The following is a 23499-nucleotide window of genomic DNA, read 5'->3' as shown; positions in this document are numbered from 1 at the left end:
TTTGCAGTATCACCTGGCTTGCACTGGAAATGTAAGAATGCTATTGCAGCGATGAAAAAATGATAATGATAACGTTTTTATGCAACTAGGATATTAAGGTATTCAATAGATCAGATAGGTGAAGTTGCTGCCAAGCGGTAGGGTTTGTCTAATGTAGAATCAGGCAGCTTTTTTTATTTAACATTTTTATGTTAAGATATTCTAATCTCAACAATTCTTCTAGCAGTCTTATCAAACTGGAAGGTATTCCAGTTGTATCTGAGGGGTTTTTTGTAAGTGGTAGTGAATTTTCTGGTTCACAAAATACAGCCTGAGTCTCTTGACCTTATCTGTACGAAGTGAACTTCTCTTCAACCGCGTGGTTTAGGTTCTCTTAAGTCACTGAACTGTAATTGGCGACTGCCCTCATCCTTACCCTAATATTTTTCCTTTGTCCCTTTGATACTCTGCAGCCTCCTTCCCATGCCTGGGTAGAAGTTGCTGGGCTTTGAGGGCCTTTGTTCTGTTTGCTTTGTTTATTTATCCTAAGGCTCCTTCTTTGATGCACTTAGTGAACACACTACTAATGTTGTGTCATTCCATCCTTTGCAAACCAGTCTGGAGGGCAGAGGATGTGCTGTCTCCCGAGTCCCCTTTGGCTGCCTCTCCGATTGATGCAGAGTCCAAAACCTGCGTGTATTTTGTTTTGCAAGCAGTGTTGTGTGCCAAAGCCAGTATGTAAGCACATTCTCTGTCTGGAACTAGGAATTGTAGACATTTTTTTTTAGAGGGTTGCTGCTTAAATTGTCTTCTTTTTTTTTTTTCCCTCACCACTTTGATTAATGTGAGGGTGAGATCTTTTGTCAGTACTGGAATATAAGATTGGGAGCCAGAAATTCCTATGTTCTGATCCCAGTTCTGATGGGAACAGATTTGGTTGTCTGGCAAAATTCTTTCCTGCCCCTTTCACAGGTGAGATGTCAGTACAGTCAATATTTGGATTCTAATCTAGTTTCCCAAGAGACTGGCTGCTCTCCCTGTGCAAACAGGGCTAAAGAGAGCCTTCTAAACTGGAGGCATGGCACACAGATGCTGTAGCTTGCAAGACGTGCTGATTGTAGGTGGCCAGAGAACTGCCTCTTACAGAGGTGTGCTGTAACTTTAACAGGGGATTATTCCTCCCCTTCTGGAGATGAATGCTTAGCTGGCAGTGCCTCCTTTGACAATGGATAGCAAGAAGGAAGTTCTATGAAAGGGGTTATTAACAGTTTGGTGAACTTGCACAAAGCTGAGATTGTCAGGAGAGAGGGAGAGACAAAGCTAGCAAGTCTTTCAAAATGGACTTGAAAACAACAGTTGAATATGTGCCAGCTATCTTGTTTGACTGGTGTTTTGTTTTCTTGCTTCCTGGAATCATAAACACTTGTACTACTTCATCACACTAATTCTTTCTCTCTCATCCTACTTCTCAGCTCTTACAAATCCATTGCAGCTCCTTGCTGCCCAGGCCAGCTCGTCCACTCCTGTTGTAGTCAGCCGGGTATGTGAGACAAGGACCGAAGAGACAGCAGCAGCCTCTTCCAGTGAACCTGAAGTCAAAAGACCCCGGATAGAAGAGTCCAGTGGAGCAATCCCAGCCCAAACTGGAGTCATCACATCTACAATGCCACAAGGACAGGCAACCAGTGAATGAAGAACCGGTGGGAGGAGCTGGAGTGATGTGGGGTGGGCATGGGATGGCAGGAGCCCTAAAGCAGCTTTCAAAAGAAACAAACCACAACTGTAACAGCTCAGAACATATCGGATAAAGAGCTCTTTTCAAAGTCAGATTTTTAAATGGGAGGACAACAGCTGTTAGAATCACAAGGTGCCAAAAAGAATGGAAACCCCCTCCCAAGAACCCATGTCTGGAACTCTGTTCTGTCTTTACCTATGGAATATTTTTTTCCTTTTTTAAAAACAAAAGATTCAAAAAAAAATACAGACAACTGATTGTATGGCTGCTGGGATATTTGTAACTGTCTTTTCCCCTTTTGGCTCCAAGGGGATGGGATTTGCAGTTCGGCATCTAAAGGAATGTAACACAAAAAATACAGTCTGCTCCCTGGAAAGAGAACTCCTCATTTTCTATGCCTTAATACTGTGCCTCTCAGCTTTGAATCATAGGACCGTTTTAAAAAGGCCACCTAAGGCGATCAAATGCTGAAAGATGGGTGCAGTATCTCACAACAACATTAAAGAAACATGGTACCAAGCTTAAAGAAAAAGGCAAATGATTTTTTTGTTTTTCAAAACAGAAAAATTCTGAATATGAACAAATGTTTATTTATGTAGGGATTCAGGAGGATGAGTTACAGGGCTCAGCCACCTGGATTTCCAGATGCAACTTCTCTCCATTCTGTCTGAGGGAGAATAAGATGACAGAGGAACTGTATTAACTTGGTTCCTGTAAAGATATTAAAAACAAAGGGGTTTGTACCTTCAGAGATTTCTTCACTTGCTCTGGACAACAGCCAAAGTATCTTGATGACTGAGGATCGCATGGGTAAGGGTGTCTCCAAAAGGTTCTGTGTGCATTTGATTGATCACATCCTGTGCTGGAGCACCAGGTTTCGTTCAGAGTAGCACTGCAGGTGAAGACATTGCCACTGTCTCTGTGAAATTCCGAAAATATTGATTAGTCTTCTGTACTAAAGTAGTCCACTTTCACCTCCTGTAGGTAGTGTGGTCCTCTACTAGATGGATGATGGTCAGGAGGCCAGGGCTGGGTAGGAGTCGGTCACTGGCCCTCTGCTGTGGCTAACAGCAAAGCTCTGGTGTTATTCTGAGAGGGAAGTTAAGAGCTGGGGTGAGAGGCAGCAGAGTTCGTACAGTGTTTAATACAAATTCTGTAAGGGTGTAGAGACCAAGGCAAAATAGGCCTTGTATTTCCATGTGGCAACAGTCACTGAAGGTCTTGAACAGGTTTTCCAAAAGGAGTTTGGAGGTTTCCTTTGATTGCTTGGCTCCCTCCCCCATCTCTCCTCCTTTTGAAGACCGTTTGGTTTGGCCATTTAGGAGGAGGCTTTTTACTCAAACTGTATTTCAAGCTCATCATGTACTACAAGTATGTCATGTGAGTAAAGCAGATTTGAGTCACTTCAGCCATGTGGAACAGTGGGTGCATGTAACACTTTGTGACTGGCAAAGAAGTCGCCCCCTGCGTAGCCTCCAGCTAACCCCTTTGGTTTAGTGCCTGTTTGCAATCCCCTTGGCTAACTTGTCTTCTGGCAGCACAGCAGAGATCTTTTAATTTAAAAAGTGTTATGGCTTTGTTAATGGCAAGAGAGACTTAGAAGGGATGGGGTGTGCCTTTGGTAGGTTATCCCCCTATATGTACTGATTTATTGTCAGGTGTACAGTCTGACCATGCTATTGCAGAGCAGAGAGGCAAGTCCACAGCATAAACATGTTGCAAAAAGATTTCCCCAATGTGCAGTAAATGATACTGTCAGTGTGTCCATGGGGGTTTGGGGGTAAGGCACAACCGTTCAACGTCTGCTGGAATCTAGGGAGGGGGAGGAAATCCACGAGCTATCAGCTGGCATGACTTGTTCCCTTTTAGGTTTCCTTTCTCTTTGCCAAACCCTATTCAACAGCTGAGTCTTACCACCTGAATAAAACCCAGCCATGTTTATTCTCAAGCTAATTGTTTTGTGAGAAATATTTCTGGAAGAAAGAAAAAACTTGTTGGTCTCATGATCTGGGCTTACTTTCTGCAGTTAGAGGCACACAGAATATTCAGGACAGTTCGTTTATCTACAGCTAGGCTTTCATAATTTAGGTGTGTGCCTTTACTGACAAGTTATTAGATTGGATTTTAGTACTTTGAAATGATTTTGTGAAGGAGGATTGTTACAGACCACAAAGTAATTGAAGCAGGCCAGCCTCCAGCTGTCACTTTTCCTGCTGGGAAGACTAGGTGCGGCATAGCAGAAAAGCACATGATTAGCTCTGTTTTCTGTAGCCTTTTCAAAGCCAGAATTCAATAAAATGGATTTCAAGGAAGAACACACAAGTGAGAGTGCAGCATCGTTTATCTGTGATTAATCATTACTTTGGGGTGACTGCTGGTTTAGATACAGGCAGGCCTCTGAAACAGCCCTGAGGCTAGGAAGCTGGCCCGCAGCAGAGGAGCCTGGGTTTCTAGTACATTGGGTGAGTCAGCGCAGGATGAGCAACCAACAGAATTATTCAGAAATGTTCAGAACGTGAATCTGCCAAAGTTTTGTGGATTTTTTTTTTTTACTGCTGCTTTTTTTCATGGAAAGCCTAAATAATTAGGCCCTAAACTGAAGTAAACTAGTCCAGCACTATTCCAGCACCATAGAAGTAAATCGGCTCAATGACAGGGTCTTCATACACCAGCTGCTGCTTCATAGATACCTCTTCAAAGTCCATCCTCAGGTTGTGTGTATAGATCTGCCTCCTAAGTATTTAGAATGGAATAACACTTTCTCAGTCTTCCTTTTGTGGCTCTCGATGCCTGCTGGTTAAAATGTGAGTTGAGGACAAGCAAATATCTTTGATCTGTTTACCTATTCTGCTTAAGGCATTGAACTCTGTTCATCCTGTCAGGGGATTTTTGCTTTATCAGTCTGCTGCATCCTCCTGCTACTGTAGGAAGCAGCCATGCCACACAAGATTTTTTGTAGGTTTGCTAATACATTACCTATATCATTGCCTGATACTACGTAAAATAACAGTTCTTACTAAATCCTTTTGAGCTGTGGAAAAATGTGGTTCTCATCTGGAGCACGTGAGATGGGGACATCTTGTTTCAGGCCTCCAGATTAATTCTTTCAGCACACTGCTCAGTCTGGAAAGCAGCACTACTCTTTGTACATATCAGTCCTGATTCCCCAGGCTTTGTTTTGAGCACTGCAGAGGAGTGAGAATTAATTTGTTGGTAGAATTAAGTCTTCAACTAGAAAGAAAATGTTTAGCTTAATGGTTATATGCAGTGCTTGGATTATTTTAAGTTGTCTAACATGTTCCATCTTACATCTTCAGTTATATTAACTGAGGGAAGTTTGAAGGGGGAGATGAGTTGGAGGCTTCACTCATCTTCTGCTGTCCGACAAAGGTCAAGGCACATTGAATATTTAACCTGCTATAACCTAAACCTGGGAAAACTTTAATTCCAAGTTGTTAAAGTGTGAAGTCACTTTTCACTGTTCACTATCAATGGTTTTGTTGGGTTTGGTTGTTTTTTTCATCTTGGTCAGTGACAAAAACTGATTTTACTTTGGCTGTGGTCAGTTCACAGCAACTTCTGTTGCCTCACCTTGCAAGAAGTGAATGCAGTTGTTCCTGGGTTTATTCCACTAGAATTCCTTAGTTACTGTTTTGTCTTGACCTTGGCTCTTGATATACAGGAACCTTTTTACAGTGATATCAAGTTAATCTGATTTAGTGGTAACACAAGACGGTGCTGAGCATGAAGTTCATGATTAGCTCATATATTCTTTTCAATTCCTTTTTCTTCCCATATTCCTCCCTCCCCCATACCATTAACACTGTCCCCTGTAGCATATCCATTCACTTTCATCCACTGATGGGAGCAGCACCTTGCATTAAGCTCTGCCCAAGGACTCAAGAATGAAAATACCTGTGGGACACATGGAGCTCCAGAGCAGGTTGAAAAAGGTCAATTTGGTCACCCTGTATCTTATTTTCATACTGTATTTTAGACATGTTACTGTTGGGCACAGCTTGTTCAGGAGTGTGTTTCAGGAGTATGTTTTCAGAGAGATGTTAAAGCTTTGTAAGAGGAAAGAAATAGTTAAGTAATAGCTGAAGCCTCTGCAGTGCTTCTGCAATCAATGTCATGGTCTGGCTTCAGGTTCTGGGGGGCGAGAACTTGGTTTTGTATGTTTGACATCTGTCTTGTGTACTGGCTTAGAACTGTCATTCAGAGTTAACTTCCACATTATTTTCCCCCTTTTTCAGTAGGGAAATGCCAGCAGTACAATAAAACCTGAGGCTCAGAAGTCTAGGGATCTATATCTAAGCAAGTGAGAGCATCTTGACCTGAGCTTTCATACAGTGTGGTATGGAACACTTTTTCACTGACTGTTAGGGATGTTAAATTGATGTTAGAGCTTTTCATCTGTGTTAGCAAGGGCGGTTCCCAGTGAGATATTTGGTATCACTCTGATGTGTGCTAGTGTGTAGATGAATGTCAAAATGTAGGTTGAAAGGAGAAACATTTCCCTGCTATAGCTAGCTTTGGGGATCTTGGATGTCAAGGATTTAAATCTAGCAATAGCTCTGTATCCTTCCATAGAGGATCAAAAGCTGTTTCTTCAAGCTTACTGCATCTAAGGATTAAATTCCAATGGCTTGGTTGTTCCATCTTTGTTTCTGAGGTTTAAACTGTGACTTAGAGTTTATCACTCTAAATAAAAAGCATATAAAGTTGCATTATTAGGGAAGATCAAATTTTCTTTGTCGCTGCCATTGGTAGAGCTGTGTAGAAATATAGAATAACTTGGGTTGGAAGAAACCTTAAGAGGTATCTACTATAACCTGCTGCTCAAAGTAGGTCCATGTTGCTATGACCATATTCATCTGACGTTTGAATATCTCCAGAGATAGTTCCATGACTCCGGTCCCTGTTCCACTCTGACCACCCACGAGGTGAAAACTTTTTCTTAGCCACCTAAAAAGAATTTCCAATGAAGCTGCACATGTTAATTGCCTCACATCACACATCTGAGAAAAGCCTAGCCCTGCCTTCACTGTATCTTACAATCAGGTAGCTGAAGACACCAGTAAGACCTTCCCCATTTCTTTCCTTAAGCTGAACCAACCTGGTTGTCCCAGTCTCTTCTCAAACATCACATGCTCAGGCTCCCACAGCATCAGGTGGAATTGCTGCAGAAGGTTCCTCTCTGTCTAGTACTGGGAATCCCAAAACTGGGCACAGCACTACAGATAGAATCTGACAAATGCTGGATGGAGTGGAAGAAGAACCCCTTTGCTCAGCCTGCTAGCCACGCTTTTTCCAAGTACAGCCCAGTGCCTGTTTGGTCTCTTGTTGCAAGACAATTATAAGCGTACAAAACAAGCATCGCAAAATGATCTGGAAATACTCTGGATTGCATTCATATGTATACAACCATCTTGTCCCTCTTCCAAGAAAGAGTGCTAGCTTGGGTCTTGGAGCTTTTTGAACAGGAGGCAGCACTGAGGGATCCTGGTCACTTCTAAAAATACCTGTGTTTTACTTTATCAAATGATACTTTCAATCCAATGTGGAACTTGCCTTGAGTTTCTACCCCAATGCAAAATCTTCCAGGTTTTTTAGTCCTGATGCTAATAAGTTGGACTAGAGCATTAAGAATGAGCCTCTGAAGGAAAATTACTAGCTTCATAATTTTGCCCTTGCCGCACACTGAGCTTTTGAGTTTGCAAATGCTATCCTGCAGCAAATGATCTGTCTTCCTTTGCCAGCCAGTCTCTCAGGCAGCTCCTGTTTCTGCTCCCCATCAGAGTTTTTCCCCTCTATTTGTAGCTTCTGTCAACTCCAGAGTCCTTTAATCCAGCTCTTAATTTAATGCCATTGCTTGAAGGTCTGCATCTGGTGAGAATCTGTGTGTTGGGTTGCAGCTACACAACAGATTGTTCAGTCATGTAACTTTTTGTTTCCTTCTGGGTGAAAAATTATGCCAAAGTTGCTACTACTATAGCATACACTACTGTCGTAAAGTGTAGCTTACGATGGAGCCAGCTGTGCTGCAGAAAACAGTTACACTACAAGGTCATCTGGATTGCTGGAACTGATGGGATTGGGAAATGATGCTGCCTTGCATTTTGATCTGCACCTAATCAAAACGTAGCTGTGACTTCGTGCTGGAGCGCCTCTCTCTGCAGCTGCCCAGCAGGTATTTGGCAGTGATGAGATCAGCATCTCTCTGCTAGGTGGGTTATTGGCAGGACAGTGCATGTGTTTGTGCACATGGTGTGGATATATGCACATCTACTAATCAGCAGTAGAAAATACCTAGCTGTGGTGGTGGGCTTTCTGTTAGGGTGTCTTTCATGGGCCAGTAATACAGCAGTGAGCATTTTACTTTGGCCCGAGCAAGACATTTTGAAAAATACTTGGGTTTCTTGGAGCACTATATTTAAATTCAAATTTTTTAATCAACTTTTAACTTTTGTATTTATATGTTCAGAAAATTCTTTTGATACTTCTTCATTTACCAACACTGAATTAAAACCCTTCAGAATGTATGGCTGGTCTTCTCCTTACATGTGACTTTTAAGTTTCAGAGCCTGAGGATAGTTCTGCCAAGTCTACCCCTTTGCTCTCAAGATAGAAAAAAAACATTGACAATTCACAGGTGGCAGCTAAGGAAGAAACCCTTAAAATATTTTTTTCATAAAATATTAAATTAGATCTGTGTAAACATAAAATTTGTATTTATTAATGTGTGTGTGTGAGTATGTGTGTCAATATAGATATATAAATGGTCCACGACTATTTCTTTCTCTTAAATGGTACTTTACACAGACTTTTATACAGTATGTTGGTAAATTCCCACACCAGGCACTGATTCTAGAAGAATGATGTATGTATTTTTGTAACAAGTGTGAGCAGCTGGTAGAAGCAGCTTTACTTTCAGTGATTGCTTTCATTCCTCTCGCAAAGCAGAAGAGGTGACTTGGTACTTGCATCTTCCTTGCGTAGGAGCCCTGCTTCTGGCTTTGTCATGCTTTCAGCAACCCTGGTCCATGCTGCTTTTCTGGCAAGAAAAAACCCCAAATGGCACTAATGAAAGCTGGAATAGTTTCTTGTCTCAAATTATCTCTAGATGTGGTATCAGGGAGTTCTTTACAGATTCTGCTCTGTAAGTAATGGGACCTTATTTCTAACAGAGGAAATTCATAGACGGTCTATGAGGATGTTGTAAGGTTGAAGAATTCCTCCCTGTCTGTCTGTCAGGTGGCTAAGCTAACACTGGGGCAGTATAAAATGGTTTCTTTTCCTCTGTGGTGTGATTATTCTCCTTTTATGATGCTTCTGTCTCTTCATGGGGCATGAGGTGTGTGTATATCTCCTTAAAAACAATGCATGAGAGTTTTTTCTAATGTTCCCATTCACAGAGAGTAAATTTTACCTAACTGGCCCAATTTCAGTCATGGCTTAATTCCACAAGGATCACGAAATTCACAGAAGTGTGTCTCTTGACCCCCTTGGGCCTGGTGAGAATTGTTCTTTAAAGCAGGTGATACTTGGCTTCCCAATTACTTTTCCAGAAGTAGAAATTCCTTTCTCTGTAGGGACCTGAGTGAATGCTTCACGGTGGTGTTTACTGTCTGATGGTTGGGCGTTGATACTTAAGGGAGGAACAGGTGGTAAGAAGAGTAACTAGAGTAGGAGCAGTGAAAGGAAACAGCTTTCTTCCTCAGCAGAAAACAGTCCTTGTGAAAACCAGACTTCCCCTAGTATTTGGTTACTGCTTTGTGTCTGCTGCTGAATTAAGCAATGCACCTTTGCTGTGATCTAGACTTTTCAGTCCTGCTTCTGTCCCACCTTGGTTCCACTTAAAGCAGTCTGAAAAAGAGCCTTCCTTACAGCTAAGGGCAAAGTTGAGGAGAAATGTCTGTTAGCTGAAGAAAAATGAGGTTTAAATAGAGCAGAAAAAGTGAGATTTCCTTCTGTTTCACTGCCTTGCTGCTAAAAGTCTGGTGTAGAACATCCTAATGTTCTGCTGGTTTATATGCCACTCTTCAGAGGTGGCCAGGCTGCTAAGTAGGCAAGTTGGCTCTGTAGCAAATGAATTACTGTAAACCTAAACTAGCTTTAATGATTTTTTTTTTCCCCTTCTCCCAAATGGGCTTGAAGTAGAAGGAACCAGAGTATTGTCTGCAAGATCTTTTTGCTTTAATGGCAAATAAAATAGAGAATGTTAAAAAAAAAATCTCATTCAAATATACTGATACAGAAAATGGAGTGGCTTTACAATACAAAAATCTTACAAGACTGTATGTTGTCTTGGGTTCTGGACACGCCATTTGTACTGCAGTGAGACTCACCTTGTCCAGCATGCCAGCCACCTTCCACATCACCAAATAGAGCATTCAAGAGTCTGTAGCTATCCAAAGGACTGTTATCCAAAGGACTGTTAAAAGCTGTTTAGGGATAAATCAAAAGATGTATGTGAGCAATGGATGGTAAAGCTGGAAATTCAGATCCAACTCTGAGTTATTTGCTTTAAAAAAAAAAAAAATCTGAATCTCCCCCTGTTCTGCAGCTACACATTCCCACTGAGTTTTTAGGGGAATGCTGCTGTGAGACGAGGGCCTGAAATACCTCAAAGGCTCGACAGAAGTGTTTTGCTACAGAGATCTGGGGGAGCCTTACCCCTTTCACCTCGATTTGGCACTTAAATTTAAGATGGGGATGGATGGGGGAACTAAAGCCATGCTTGCATTTCAGTTCCTAGTGTTGCCTGTACAAGACATCTCTAGCCAGCTGTTTTGGGTTTTGTGGTCTTTTTTTTTTTTTACAGCTGATATCAAAAGTATTTTTTGTGACTTGTTTTCATTATCAATGCTTTTTAAAAAGCAAGCATGTATCCCAAGGGGGAAAGCTCCATCTGGGGCAGTGGATGTGAAGTTCATCATTATCTGTCCATGTTGCAGCACTGCTCCTGTGAGATGCTTAACTGCACAGGCAGACTGTGGCTCCCACGGGGGGTGGGAGAGTGGCCTGGTCATGCTGAGAAGGCTGCTGCTCACCCGAGGAGATGGCAAATAAAAGCATCCGAGGAGCAGGACCTGAATTTCCACATCAAATGGGATACAGTGGTTTTGTTGTTTGTGTTTTGTTTTGTTTTTTAATACGGAGCCATACATTTTTTTAAGTAATTTGAGATCTGAATGTGATTTCTAATGTATCAAGAACGTTAATATTTTAAAGCTATAACAAAGTTTTAAATTTCTACTATTTTTTTTTCATTTATTTTAACTGTTCTGTTATCTTAATTTGATGTACGTGGTTGGGGAATGTTGCTTCTCCTCTTAGCATTTGTTTCTATAACCAGAAATAAAATTATATATGAAAGAGAAAATGCCCTGAAATTCCTTGCTGCTTGAGTGACGGACTTGCATCCTTCCAGTGCAGTACTGGGGTGGGGGTGGAGGTCAGATTCCTGCAGCAGTTGTGTTGTGCAGTTTACCCCTTCTCACGGTGTGAGGGGACAGAGTGGTTTAGGTTTTTTTTTTCTTTTATTATTTTCATTAAATGCAGTAAGAAGGAAGTATATGTCTGGACACCTTGCGCTGTTTTAGAATTCACAGATATCCTACTTTTGATCCCATGTCAGTTATTTGGGAAGCTGTTAACTTGCAGCAGAGTGAACGTGTGTGTGTGCGCGTGTGTGCGTGTGTGTGTGTGAAGGGGAATTACAAACTATTCCTTCAGCTCAAGCTTTTTTTTTGTCATGAAGTGGAACGTTATTGTGGAAGATAAACTATTTTGGTGTGTTTCCCTGTAATTTATAACTATTAGTTTCATTTAAGCATATGAGATCAGAAGACTGTTCTGTACCTACCTTATAGTTAGGTTTGTCTTCCCTTGTCCTTTTAATGGAGCTAAAATTGAAGTTCAGGGTTTGAGTAAACAGTCATTCTGAGCTCCAATAATGAATAGGAATATCTTTTAAGACCTCAATTGATGTAAAGTAGCTTTATTTGACTGACTAACGTTTTTTAAAAAATTGTACACAGCATGGCAAAGAGACTCAGCCAGAGCTTTTGGGGGGCAATTGGATGGGGGATGCATTGTTTAAAACTGTCATATCTTTGGCTCCTCGTATGCATCAGGCATGTCTTCTGATGGAGCCGGAGGAGAAGATGCCCAAGGAAACCTGCGACGGCTCCTACATGCCCCACTCCACTGTCAGTGTCTGCGGTGATGGATGCTGCAGTGTCTTCAGAGGGCAAAAGGGAGTTGATGCTCTGCTGGCTAATTGCTGAGGCACACCGTTAACGAACTTTAGTGCTGGGAGGACGTAGGGCAGAGACATACCGAAGGGCGAAGCACCAAGCTGCCTCCGTGCCCCCTTCTCCCGCAGGGTGATGCACAGCGAGGCAGTGAGCATCAGGCTTATTAGCAGCTGGGAGGAGAGACTGACAGGGAGGTGTTAATGCTTTTTTAACCTTTTGGAAGCTCTGAGGACCACCCGCCGAGCAGCCCTTTGTCACACCTCTTGCCCTTCCTGAAAAGTGTGGCTTTTTTGGCGGGAAAGGCTGATGGCATCTTTCATGGCCAGGCTCTTGAAAACCCTCCCCCAGGTCGGCCAGGCCGCGATGTTGCTGGTAGTTTTGGGGCCGGGGAGCTGCCCTCCTTCGTGCCGTGCGGCGCCGAGCTCCACCTCGGCCTCCTGCGGCCGGGAATAACGGTGGCAGCACCCCGAGATCACCGGCGAGCGGCCGGTGGGAAGGGCCTTGCCGCTGCCCCTCAGCCCCCCGGCGGGCCCGGCCCCGGGGCGGAACCTTCGTGCAGCAGCAGCCGCGCCCCGCCGGAGCTGCCGGGCCGGACCGGACTGGGCCGCGCACCTAGCGGGGGGGCTGCGGCGGCGCCTCCGACATGTTCACGGCGGCAGCCGAGAGCTTCCTGAAGCAGGCGAGGTACGGGCCGCGGCGGCGGGGGGCGGCAGGGTCCCCTCAGGGCGGGCCGGAGCGGGGAAGCGGGCCTCAGCGGGCTGGGGGGTGGCGGGTGCGCCCCTCCAGGCTCGGCCTTCTGAGGGGGCCGGGAGCGGGGGGCCGCGGCCGGGCTACCAGCACCCGCTGCCCCCGGCAGGGAGCTGCAGGAGGAAGAGCTGTGGAGATTCGCCTCGCGCCTGGCCGCGCTGCTGCAGGGCCCGGAGCTGGGCCCCGAGGCTGCCGACTGCCTGCAGAGGCTGCACCTCGCCCTCGCCGCCACCAAGTACCCCCGCAGGTGAGTGGTGCAGCCCCTCTTTGCCCCTTTTACCCCAACACAGCCCACCCCCCATTGCTAAGCAGAAGGCGCCTGCCTCCTTTTGCAGCGAGACTTACGCATGTTTGCGTGGCTAGCCACCCTTTCAAGCTGCGCTAAGGAACAAAACTCAGAAGTGAAGGTGGTAAGTTGGCATTAGCCAGGGTCACCGTCAAGGGAGACCATCCCAAGACCAAGAACATGCACGAAATAAGTGTCTGAATCGTTTCTTGCAGCAATGCTTTATTGTGACTCTTCCAGGCTAGATGGCAAGTTTGTGGAACTGTTGCAGACAGTGCTGTGTTCATCCAAGTGCCCTGAGCAGATTCAAGTGTTATGTGCTGCTATCCTGAGAGATATGTCACCTTGCAATGATCTGATCCTCTCCTGTGATGAGATTCAAGATACAAAGCTCTTGAGCCTGGTATCCTCCGTCCTTCTGGCTCAGGTAAATGACCTGTCAAGTTAGAAATCTTCCCTTGTCAATATGGATTTGTTTTCTGATTGTTCCCTGGTTGCTGAGCTCAAGGAGAGTGAAAATCAATTGAAAGTATCTAGGAAAAAGCAGAAGCATTTATATGTTCCTTTAAGGAACCTAATTATTCTGTTTTGTGTAGGAAAAAATGGCAGCTTTTTCTGTGTTTATTATTTGATAACAAAGACTGCTTAAATTTGTGATATATATAGAGACTGAGGACCTCAAGCAGGCTTGTAACTAACTGGAAACAAAAAGGAACACTTTAGTGCTCACGTCAGGGCTGCTTGAACCTGTAAAGCAAAAGATTTGAGAGTGAATTTATTACTGCTTCTTTTTGCTCTTATGGTACTGGCTTTTATGTTCAAAAGTAAAAAAATATACATAGAACCTATAAAATATGAAGGGCTATAAGTGTGGATGGCACTTCAAAGATCTAGATTCTCTGTGGAGGAGAAAACACGAGGATCTTCCTGTTTTGAGTGTTGCCTGCACTGACTGCCCTCTGGGACATAAGCTGGAAAGGCTGGGGTTTTACTACTTCTTCTTTTACTGTTGTTGTGCCTGATAAAGATAAAATATTCTTCTGAAACTTCTCATTCTGAGTTTCACTGTCTACTTAGAAATGCCTCCTACATTTCTGATTACGCCTCTGAGTCTTACTTAGCTAGAGGAAATGAAAACACAGAAACAGTGACGTATTACTTACATGCTGCCTTACAAGGCACCTCTCTCCCATGTCCAGCCTTGAGAGACTGTCCTGCAGTTCTGTCACATAAAAACATACCCTGTGTGTTAATTTTTGTTAGATTACAACTAAAATCCTGAGGAGGTTTTAATCAATTTTTATTAAAATATATAAAATATTAAAAAATACTAATTTTTAATAACTTAAATTAACTTTAATAACTTAAATTAAATACTTAGTAATTTTGGTACCACTTCTCTAGCGTGGGGTGCAGTGAGCAGCAGCCTCACTCATGAAAGCAGCCATACCTCAGCAGAACCTTTAAAAACATCTTCTGCATATTTTCATTTGTCATTGCTTTGGGTGGAAGTCATCCTCCTACTCTTTGCCCCCTGCCACTCTTTGCTGTACAAAACTGATGTTCTTTTTGTAAAGTTTTCGGCTTTCCAGAGAACACAGTCTCTGGTGTTGCATTAGGAGCTGGAAACCTGCTGCTGATTTGAGTTCGGTCAGGTTTTCCTCAGAGCCACAAGACACTTGTCAGCGACACACATAAGTAGCCCCGTCATTTGCAGTGGGCTGCAGCAATGTATCTGCGGGAAGGGCAGGGCCATCTCTTCATTTTCCTTCATTGCATAGATCCCCACCCCCAAACCTTACACTTTCTTGTCTGTACATTGCTTTGGTTGATTCAGTCACATGAGAAGCACAGAAACTAGCCCTAGTCAAGGATGAGGTTCCCCCATGAAATTCCTCACTGGAAGCTCACCTGCAATTTCCTAATTCCTTCTAGTGATCTGGTACAAATCTGATTATTAGATGGGGAGTGTCAGAGACCAGTGTTTGCTTGTTGCTATTAGCAGCCAGCCATCCTGAGCAGCAGAGAATGTTTACTTTTTGTTGGCATGATGACATTCATGGCGAAAAAAAACTCGTCAAAAGTCTAGGTCCACATGTCATCCCTAATAAAGTTGTCTTGGACCAGAAGGGTTTGACAGCATCTCAAAGCTACAGCTCTAATAGCCTCCAAAAGGGGAAGCTGCTTTATTTTCCACATTGTGGGAACACGGACTAGCCAGACAGTCCTAGAACATGTTACAGCAGTCCATTTGATGTTCATAGATTTCTAATTTAGCAATTAAACTAGCAGGCTGACCACATGGGGAGTAGTCCTAGTATTCTCTGCTCTAGAAGTGATGGATCATAGTCTTTAATTTGAAGATATCTATTGCAGTTGTTAATTCTACTTCAGGTGGTGGTTGTCCACAAACCCGTTGCTCCATCAACTCCCCTCCTGGGATCTATGAATTCACATTGCAGAAGATCTTTGTAAAAGGTGGTAAAATAGCCTGTGCTGTGAGTTATTTTTATGTTTGACGTTGGTATTGATGCATGATGAAAGAGCTTGTATGGTAGTGATCTCTAGCCCTAGTAGATTATCTGCCTAGCTTTACTTCTGCTTTATTTTTAAGGGAAATAAGAAGGCTGAAGTGTCTGCTGTGGGGCAGCGTATTGTAAAAGTCCTTGAAAGAAGACTGCCTGAGGGTCAGAGTGCTCGGTACCTTCTTCCTGTCCTGTCAAATGTCATCAGGCTTTCACCAGAATCTCTAACTGAAGGTAAATATATGGAAGGCCTGAGATTACAACCTGGCTGTGATCTGTATAGTGATCAGAAGGCTCTCTGAAGGCTGTGGCTAGGAACAGGACTTGGAAACTGCTGTTAAAAGTGACACCTCTGCCAAAAGGAAAGTGAACTTACTGGGTGAGATACATATTCTACCACTCGAAAATGGGGCTGGGCCTTCAGCTGCTTTGGCTGCTTCTGGGGGCCAGAGTCTGTGTTCTTGTGTATGGATTTGTATCACAGTAACATGCACCCTAGCTAAGGTCTCCAGGTGCGGTAGGACTGTGAAATTACAGCCGTCCTGAAGAGCCTCAGGCACACCGAGACATGCCTGTGTGTCTGTTCAAGAGAGCAGCAAAACCAGCTAGGGGTACTCTTCATAAGAGAGGCAGGGCTGGATGGGTGGTGATGAGCGATGTGCTCTGATGAATAAACCGTAGAGTGTGCCAGGCTTAAAATGGCGAGCAGTTGTGTTGTGAGCAGGAGTCTGTTTCTGGCAGTTTCCTGTGAGGTTTGCGTATGCCATGCAGTATGCAGGGCAAGCTTTGGGGAGGACACTGGGCTGGAGTGTACGGGCTGGCTGAGCAGGAAGGGTTACCTGCCTTATCTTCTGCATGTTCTCTGTGAGGCATTTGTGCCTTTGTCTGCAGAGCTGAAGCCAGTCACTGCCTGAATATATTTGATGGTATTTTTGCACCTTCCTTTTAATAGCAGCTGTGGATGGAGGCAAAGGAACAAGTACTTCTTGACTATCTTGTACCGGAAGTCCTTGGTTCCAGCACTCGGTCCCTGACTTTTTGTCTGAGGAAACAGGCTAAATAATCAAGAGACTGACCGAGTGGCTAGGAGTGATAAAAAGGACACAGAGCTCTGAAATGAGTGTGAATGAACCTGGACTCTGAAGTAGTATGAGGAGGAGTATAGGGCATCCACCTTGCGGTACCAGTTTCTTTACTGATTGCTGGATCAGAAAGACGGCAATCTAGGCTGGAGGAAAAGCACAGCAGTTGAGGGGTAGCAGCAGTATGTTGCAGAGGCTGCTTCTCTGCTCAATCTAGCAATAACCGTGTGACTTTTCTTGTACAGAACAGACGAATGTAGTCAGTAAAAAGATGACTGACTGGCTGAGATATGCAAGTATTCAACAGGGAGTCGCTCAGAGCTCTGGAGGCTTCTTCTCCAATCCCAGAAGCAGACAGGTACGTGCTGAGTTGCCATGGTTATCTCACAGGGGCATTTGTTAGTCAGTTACCTGCTGTGTTGGGTTCCCAGAATCAGCTTCTTTTGGGAAATGGTAACCTAGAAGTGCTGCTGCTGTTCGTCACTTTCTCTGGCATAAATGGTCAAGACACAGGAAAGCAAAGTAGGGGGATTTATAGCTCCAAGATCTAGGCGTTCTGCTGTAGAGCCAGAGCTTTGATCCCTGAAGTAGTTTGGAGGGGAGAGTCTTTTAGTGTCCTTGTACCTCTGACTAAAAGCTGATTGCGAATGAGGCCTGTGTCAGGGAGAAGGGGAAAGTCTGGAGTGTTTCACCTGGGGAAAGGATCCAGCACAGCTGGCTTCTCTCTCTCTGGATAACTGCCCCCCTGCAGGCCCCATAGTACATATAAATGAGGGCTACTTGTTTCCGTGGGCTCAGCAGAGCTGTCCCTGCCTTCTCACTTGGCCTCTCCCTGGGGATCTGACCTGCTGCATCTTTTCTCACAGCCTGGTCCTGTCACCGAGGTGGATGGTACCATTGCCACGGACTTCTTCACAGTGCTCTCAGTGGGTCAGCACTACACGCAGGACCAGTGGCTCAATGTGCAAGCCTTCTCCATGCTGCGAAATTGGCTGCTGTGCTATGGGGGCAAGGGGCTGAAGACCCCCAGTTCAGGTACGAATTGAAGGGCTGCAGGCCAGTGAGGGTTGCAGTCCCAAGAGGGCTGTGTGCTCTGAGATGATTAGGTCCTGCACCAGCAACCCAGCGAGTGGCAGGAATATGAGCAAGAGTTCCAACCCCTTGGGCTAGGAGCAGGGAATCTTTGGGAAGGAATATCACAGAACCTGCTGACTGATCCTTACTGACCCTTCCATGAGGAATTACCTGTTCAGTGAGTCCCCTAGTTTCAGGCAAAACCCCGTGGGTTCCTGAGAAAAAAGTCTTGGGTGGTGGCAGACAGCATCTCCTCAGTGTTCTTGTAACACTCCCTTCTTCGCCAGCCACCTTTTCTTTGCAGTGCACCTGGGGACAGGCAGCTCCCTTGCTATTGCTGGGCAGCTGTGTGGGTTACGTTGGCCATGACATGAGCTGATACGTGGTAACCTTTATTCTGTAGATGACAAATCAGGAATGAACAGATCTGTTATGTCCGTGGTCTCAGCTACATCTGCATCTGGTCGCCTGCTTCCCCCAAAGGAGCGTCTGCGGGAGAAAGCCTTCGAGTACTGCCAGAGAGTTATTGAGCAGAGCAACCGGCGTGAGTCTTGCCATGAACCCTCCTTGGAGTTCCCTTGATAGTGTTCTTGAAAATGTTTCTGGTTCACTGCCTTTTTGGGCTGGGATCTCACTTCGTCGAGTCTGCAGTCAGGCTCTAGGCATGGGACGTGTTTTAGCAGCTGGTGCAAGTCACTGACCGGCCCTGAGCTGGGGTGTTGGGAGGAATCTGGAGGCAACGGCCATGTTCTGCCTCCTACCCTTGACTTGCCCGGGGCAGGGGGGAAGCTGTGGAACTTGATTCTCATTAGTCTGGAATCGGGATCAGCGTCTGTTCCCACCTGTCCTGAAATCTGGGTTAGTGCTCAAACTGACAGCGTAATGTTCCTATTTGGACTCAAGTTTAACTTGACTCATTTCTCTGGCAGGACCCCTGAAGAAAGATGATGGAGACCTGCAGAAAGCTGTAAGTACACAGGGGTGGGGCTGAAGCTCTGGGAGTTGTGGCTTCCCCCACTCTGATCTGACTCTGCTCTCTTGCAGTGTCTCATAGAGGCAGTGACAATCATGGACATCATCTGCAAACAGGATGACTCCTACATGTACCGTGCAGTCTCCTTCCTGAAAATCCTGCACGGCAGAATCTGTGGGGATGCCACTTATGCCAGGGCACTACTGCCCATTGCCCAGTTCTTCCTGAACCACAGTAAGTCATCAGCTCTTATCCCCTCCTCCACAACCTGGTCTTGCATACTCTCAGCACAGCATTTTGTCCTGGCAGTTTGCTGGCTGCCAGAGTTGGTAATTCAGCCTTGTTTGTACTCTGGGATGGATGATCCCACTCCAGGAGACCCAGGGGCTGGGGCGTCCTGTGCTCTTTAGAAAAGCATAACCCAGATTTAGCTGAGCCCCTGGAGCCCTTGTTGGCAGGGCTGCTGGGTGGGCTGTGCTCAGCGGCGTGCTGTGTCCTCCCAGGCAAAACGGCAGCTGTGGACTCCGATGCCATCTACAAACACTTACTCACTGATATCCCGGCTCAGCTCTTCCACAACCCATCCCTCGCCTTCGAATTTGTCCAATTCTGCAAAGACAACAGCCAGCTCTTCACTGAGGCCTCCAGCATATTCAGGCAGAGCTTCCCAAATCTCTTCAAGGTACAACTTGCTGGAGCAGCACAGGGGAGAGCCGCTGCACATTCCTTTCTGTGCCCCAGAACTCCCTGTTTGCCCTCCATGTGCCTCCATGTTATAAAAGCAGGTGTGAGTTTGAAGAGGGAAGAAGGTTCTGGGTGTGACTAGCACCGCCGGTAGAGGAGAGTCTGGGTTAGTATTGCTGCCCGTGGGTTGGGAAGCACAATGAACACAGCTGGGACATGGCACTTTGTTTCTGGAAAACTTTAATAAGTTGCAGCTTGCCAGCCACTGAGCCAGCTGCCAGATGCCTATGTTGAGCTGCCAGCAGCCTCCTAGGTTTTGACCAAACACTCAGATTTTTCTGGTTTTGCTTTTCAGAAGTGTCTTTCCCCGTCCTTTTTGGTCACAGTGTGAGAATTGTCTGGGTGTGTGGTGGAGTAGCAGGGATAATGCAGCAGTTTGTGCTTGTTGCTTGCAGTTCCTGGCATGGAACAGCCCACCCCTTATCTCTGAGTTTGTGGACTTTCTCCCATTTCTGCTGGATGCAAGCACAGCCATTGAGATCTTCCATTTGCTGCTTGACCTGCCCTGTTTGACAGCAGCTCTGGACATCCAGCTGAGGTAATGCTACTTTCCTTTCCTCTCACTTGCTAATCAAGGTCTTGACATTGACCATAGCCTAGTACACGCTTCTCTGAGCTTCAACTGCCCTCTGGCTGCTGCTGTCACAGAATGAGAGGCATCTGCTACAGTCAGGTTAACACAAAGCAGCACAGATGTCAGCCCGGTTTTCCTGGTAATGTTCTGTGCATGGGAAGAGAAGGTGACCAGCTGTTACACTTCAGTACTGGACTGTCTTTGGGGCTCAGTGCTCAGGGAGCTGTTGTCATTCCCCTCTCCATATCCAGCACCAAATAGTTGCCGCATGCTGGAGTGTCTGCCATGAGCCACCACTTCAACACGAAGGTGTGGGCTACCTGGTCTTCCCTCCCTGCTGTTACCCCTCTTTCCTGACTTTGTTCTCTTGGAGGCATACAGAGGTTTCTTCCTGAGGCCGTTGGGAACTGTGAGTCTCCAGGAAGATGGGATAGGACTGAATCTGGCTCTCACTGCTGTTCCTCTGCTCCTCCTTGACATTAGCAGCTCTTTCTGGAGTGCTTAGAAAAAGGAGTCATCCTAGAGGCAAGATGATGGTGGGTTTCGCTGACTGAGGGATACAGAGCAGCATTTGCCCGCTCCCCAGGAGAGATGCAGAGGCAATTCTGGAGTTACTGCCTGAGGCTGGGTGGGGGTCTGAGCTCACAAATTTCTGCCACCCTGGTTGTCTGATTTCCAGAGGGTCTGGATTAGACCAACTTGTTGTCCCCATTTCAGTGGAAAGGGAGTTATTCCACTGTTCAGGATTCCAACCATGCTCTGGCCCATTCTTATAATGCAGCACATTGTGTATATGCCTCCTGCTAGGTCAGCTGCTCTTCCTACCTCCAAGAGGGCCACGAGCAACCCAGCTGTGAAGCCCGCCACCTGTCTGGAAGCTTTTCGCCATCCCCTCTACAAAGGCATGTTCCAGTATCTTCTCCGCGCCGAATCTGTTTCTGAGGATGCCCCAGAGAGGTAGGAGGCTGCTGTGGGAGACTGCCACAAGGGTTTGGTTCGGCCATCCAGCACTGGGATTGCTGGGAAAGCATAGGTGCTCACGGCTGGAGTGAGGTGGATTTATTCTTCCCTGTGTTAGCTTTGCCAAGCACCCATAGGCCTTCTTTGAAGGGTGGGGTGGGATAGGGAAGGGCAGCTAGGAGAGTAGCAGGGAGCAAGCCTTCAGCAGGAACCTTTCTGTTGCCCACAGGCTGATTCCACTTCGACAGCTGCTGCGATCCCTGGCCAGCAGCCCCAGGGTTGTGCAGTGTGCGGAGACTGTCCCTGTCTTACTGGAGCTCTTTTTCAGGGTGGTGGCAGAGGTAGGCTCTTTTGGGGGAGTTTGGCTCCCAGTTGTGCCACAGGGATCTCTTGTTATGTGAGTGCTCACAGAAGCAAAATTGTTAAGGCACTGCAGCTTCAGCAGATGGGTGCATGGTGGGAACGTGGGGTGGTCTAATACTGACAGGAACCAGCACTGAGCTGGCTACTTCATCTGAAGCAGAAAAGCTTCATGGTGCAGTGTGAGGCCTCACACTGTTCTCTCAGCCAGCTGTAAAGGAGGTGGGTGAGAGCAATGAGTGCCTGATACCTGCCTTGCTTACTGCTCCCCTCCTGCTAGATCAGGTTTTTTCTATGCCAGCCACCCTATCTGGCTGGTTAGTTTGGGTTTTGGCTGCTGGAAGTCACTGGTATTGCTGAAACAAGGGCTGTTTTCCAGTTTGCAGATGGGCCGCTGATCAACCAGCTGGTGGTGCTGCTGCTGCAGAGGAGCGACCAGCTCTATGACATCCCGGCATTTAAAGATGATGTGTACAGGTGAGATGGGACAGGAGGCCCAGCCAAGCTCCCAGCCGTTCCACTGGCTGCAGCCTGGCATCCTAGGGCAGCCCAGGAGCTGGAAAGTTGTGGCCCAGTCCCTGCTGAGACACATCTTTGGAGGGTGCAAAACGAGGACTGCACCTTCAGCCCTACTGGAAACATCCTGAGCATGCAGCTGCTGTGCCAGCGGCTAGGTGCTGCCAGCACCTCCTCGGTTTGGTGACGACCACCTTGCCGGTGGTCTGAGCTCTGCCCATCTCTCTCCTCCAGAGTGCTGGGCTCACAGCTGGCAATGCTGTGCAGGCTGCACCCTGCGCTCGTCGTGGAACTGTCCACAGAAATTCTGGAGTTCTCAGGAGCAGTCAGCAATATCCAGAACAAAGAGGTCATCTTCACCCATGTGGTAAGCAGGGCCTGCGTGCTTCTGCCACAGGTTGCTCCAACTGTGATGCAATCTGTTGGTCACTTTCCCTTTCCTCTCTTCTGTCCTACCATTAGCTAATCTGATTTGCTGTTCCCTAAAAACTAATCAATGCCTTTTCCTTCTGCTTGCTTTGAGCACATCTGCCTTTGCTTCAGGTCTGGGCCGTTGGAGAGTACATGTCCATGTCCTACGACAAGCGCTGCACTGTGGAGCAGATTAACCGGTTCTTTGAGACACTAGAGGCCGTGCTGTTTGAAATCACCCAGCTCCGACCGCTGGCTAGCATCCCCAGCTACCCACCCCGTGCCATCAGTGTCCTTATGGCCACCTTGACCAAGTTGGCAGCTCGCAGCCAGGAGTTGATCCCCAGGTGAGGATGGACAGCAGGGAGGGGCAAAGGGCTGAAACACGCAGATCTCGTGGGTGCAAACGCAGATGTTTGCTAGTGTTAACAAGCTTGGCAACTAACGGAACCTGAAACAGAACAGGGGAAGCAAGCTGTGGAGGGGCACAGTTTGGGGAAGTGGGATTCATCTGCTGACTAACACTCTGCATCAGGAGGAGGGGTTAGGTAGCATCTAGTGTTGACCTGCAACAGAGTCTTCTGGAGTACACAGGCTTAAGTAGTGATCTTGTGGGGTGCAAAGGTCCTGCCAGCTGATGTCTGTGTCCTTCTGTCCTGCAGAGTGTCCTTGTTCCTGTCCAAGATGAGGACATTTGTGCAGAGCCCTGCTATCACCTCTGTTTACCGCGAGGAGGACCTTGAAGAGATCCTTATTCGGGCAACGGAGCTCCTGAACCTGCTGAAAATGCCAAGCGTGGCTCAGTTTGTGTTCACGCCACCTGTAGGTGTTGCCAATACACGGTTTCAGAGAGAGGTGAATGACTCCCTCCCTTTTGCCCTGAGCATAGTCACCCGTCTCCTAGAGCCAGCTCCTGGCTGCATGCCAGGGTGAGGACATGAGGTTTCTGACAGGCTCCAACCTCTTGTACCTCTTCGGAAACTGCTGACACTCAAGGCTGAGGCCTTGCTCATAACTGGAAATGGGGAGCAAATGATTGTGAATGAAACAGAAAACGGGAATAAGTAGAGCTGAATCTGCTTTTCTGGTCTGAGGCTGTTTGTATTTCTGTCTCCTAGCGCCTCTTGTTTGTCTGTCTCCTAGGCTTGTCTTATCTCTCCCTGGCCAGTATGGATTGAAAATCCCAGTGGATTTGTGTTAATGTGGCAGGAGGGTGAATGCATGCACCCTGCCAGCACACCATGCCCCTTTGGAGACATACTTCCTCC

General features: G+C 46.3%; 2 protein-coding genes across 6 annotated transcripts in view; both read left to right on the top strand.

Moving 5' to 3' along the window:
* FOXK1 (forkhead box K1) overlaps positions 1-9950 on the top strand; it is a 63688-nt gene extending 53738 nt beyond the window's left edge. For both annotated transcript variants that reach the window (XM_080383924.1, XM_080383925.1), the window contains exon 9: positions 1452-9950. In XM_080383924.1, the coding sequence (XP_080240050.1) occupies positions 1452-1672 (221 nt within the window). In that variant the 3' untranslated portion in view covers positions 1673-9950. The remainder of the gene's footprint in view (positions 1-1451) is intronic.
* Positions 9951-12125: 2175 nt separating this feature from the next.
* Positions 12126-23311, top strand: AP5Z1 (adaptor related protein complex 5 subunit zeta 1). Of its 4 annotated transcripts, none has more exons than XM_080383869.1 (17): positions 12144-12663; positions 12836-12973; positions 13253-13439; positions 15627-15771; positions 16865-16977; positions 17486-17654; positions 18142-18237; positions 18623-18660; positions 18738-18900; positions 19170-19348; positions 19806-19948; positions 20792-20941; positions 21174-21285; positions 21684-21781; positions 22055-22187; positions 22364-22578; positions 22894-23311. In XM_080383869.1, the coding sequence occupies exons 1-17, from the start codon at positions 12623-12625 to the stop codon at positions 23162-23164; spliced, it is 2391 nt and encodes a 796-aa protein (XP_080239995.1). In that variant the 5' UTR covers positions 12144-12622; the 3' UTR covers positions 23165-23311. The 4 variants fall into 4 exon arrangements, with proteins under 4 accessions (XP_080239997.1, XP_080239995.1, XP_080239996.1 ...); XM_080383868.1 differs by having other exon boundaries at positions 12152-12663; positions 18097-18237; XM_080383871.1 differs by lacking the exon at positions 22894-23311 and having other exon boundaries at positions 12126-12663; positions 18097-18237; positions 22344-22572.
* The last annotated feature ends 188 nt before the right edge of the window (positions 23312-23499 follow it).

This window comes from Falco punctatus (genome assembly GCF_963210335.1).
Source record: "Falco punctatus genome assembly, chromosome: 4".
NCBI classification, from domain to species: domain Eukaryota; kingdom Metazoa; phylum Chordata; class Aves; order Falconiformes; family Falconidae; genus Falco; species Falco punctatus.
The sequence above is the reverse complement of the archived record's forward strand: the minus strand, read 5'-3'. Positions and strand labels throughout refer to the sequence as shown.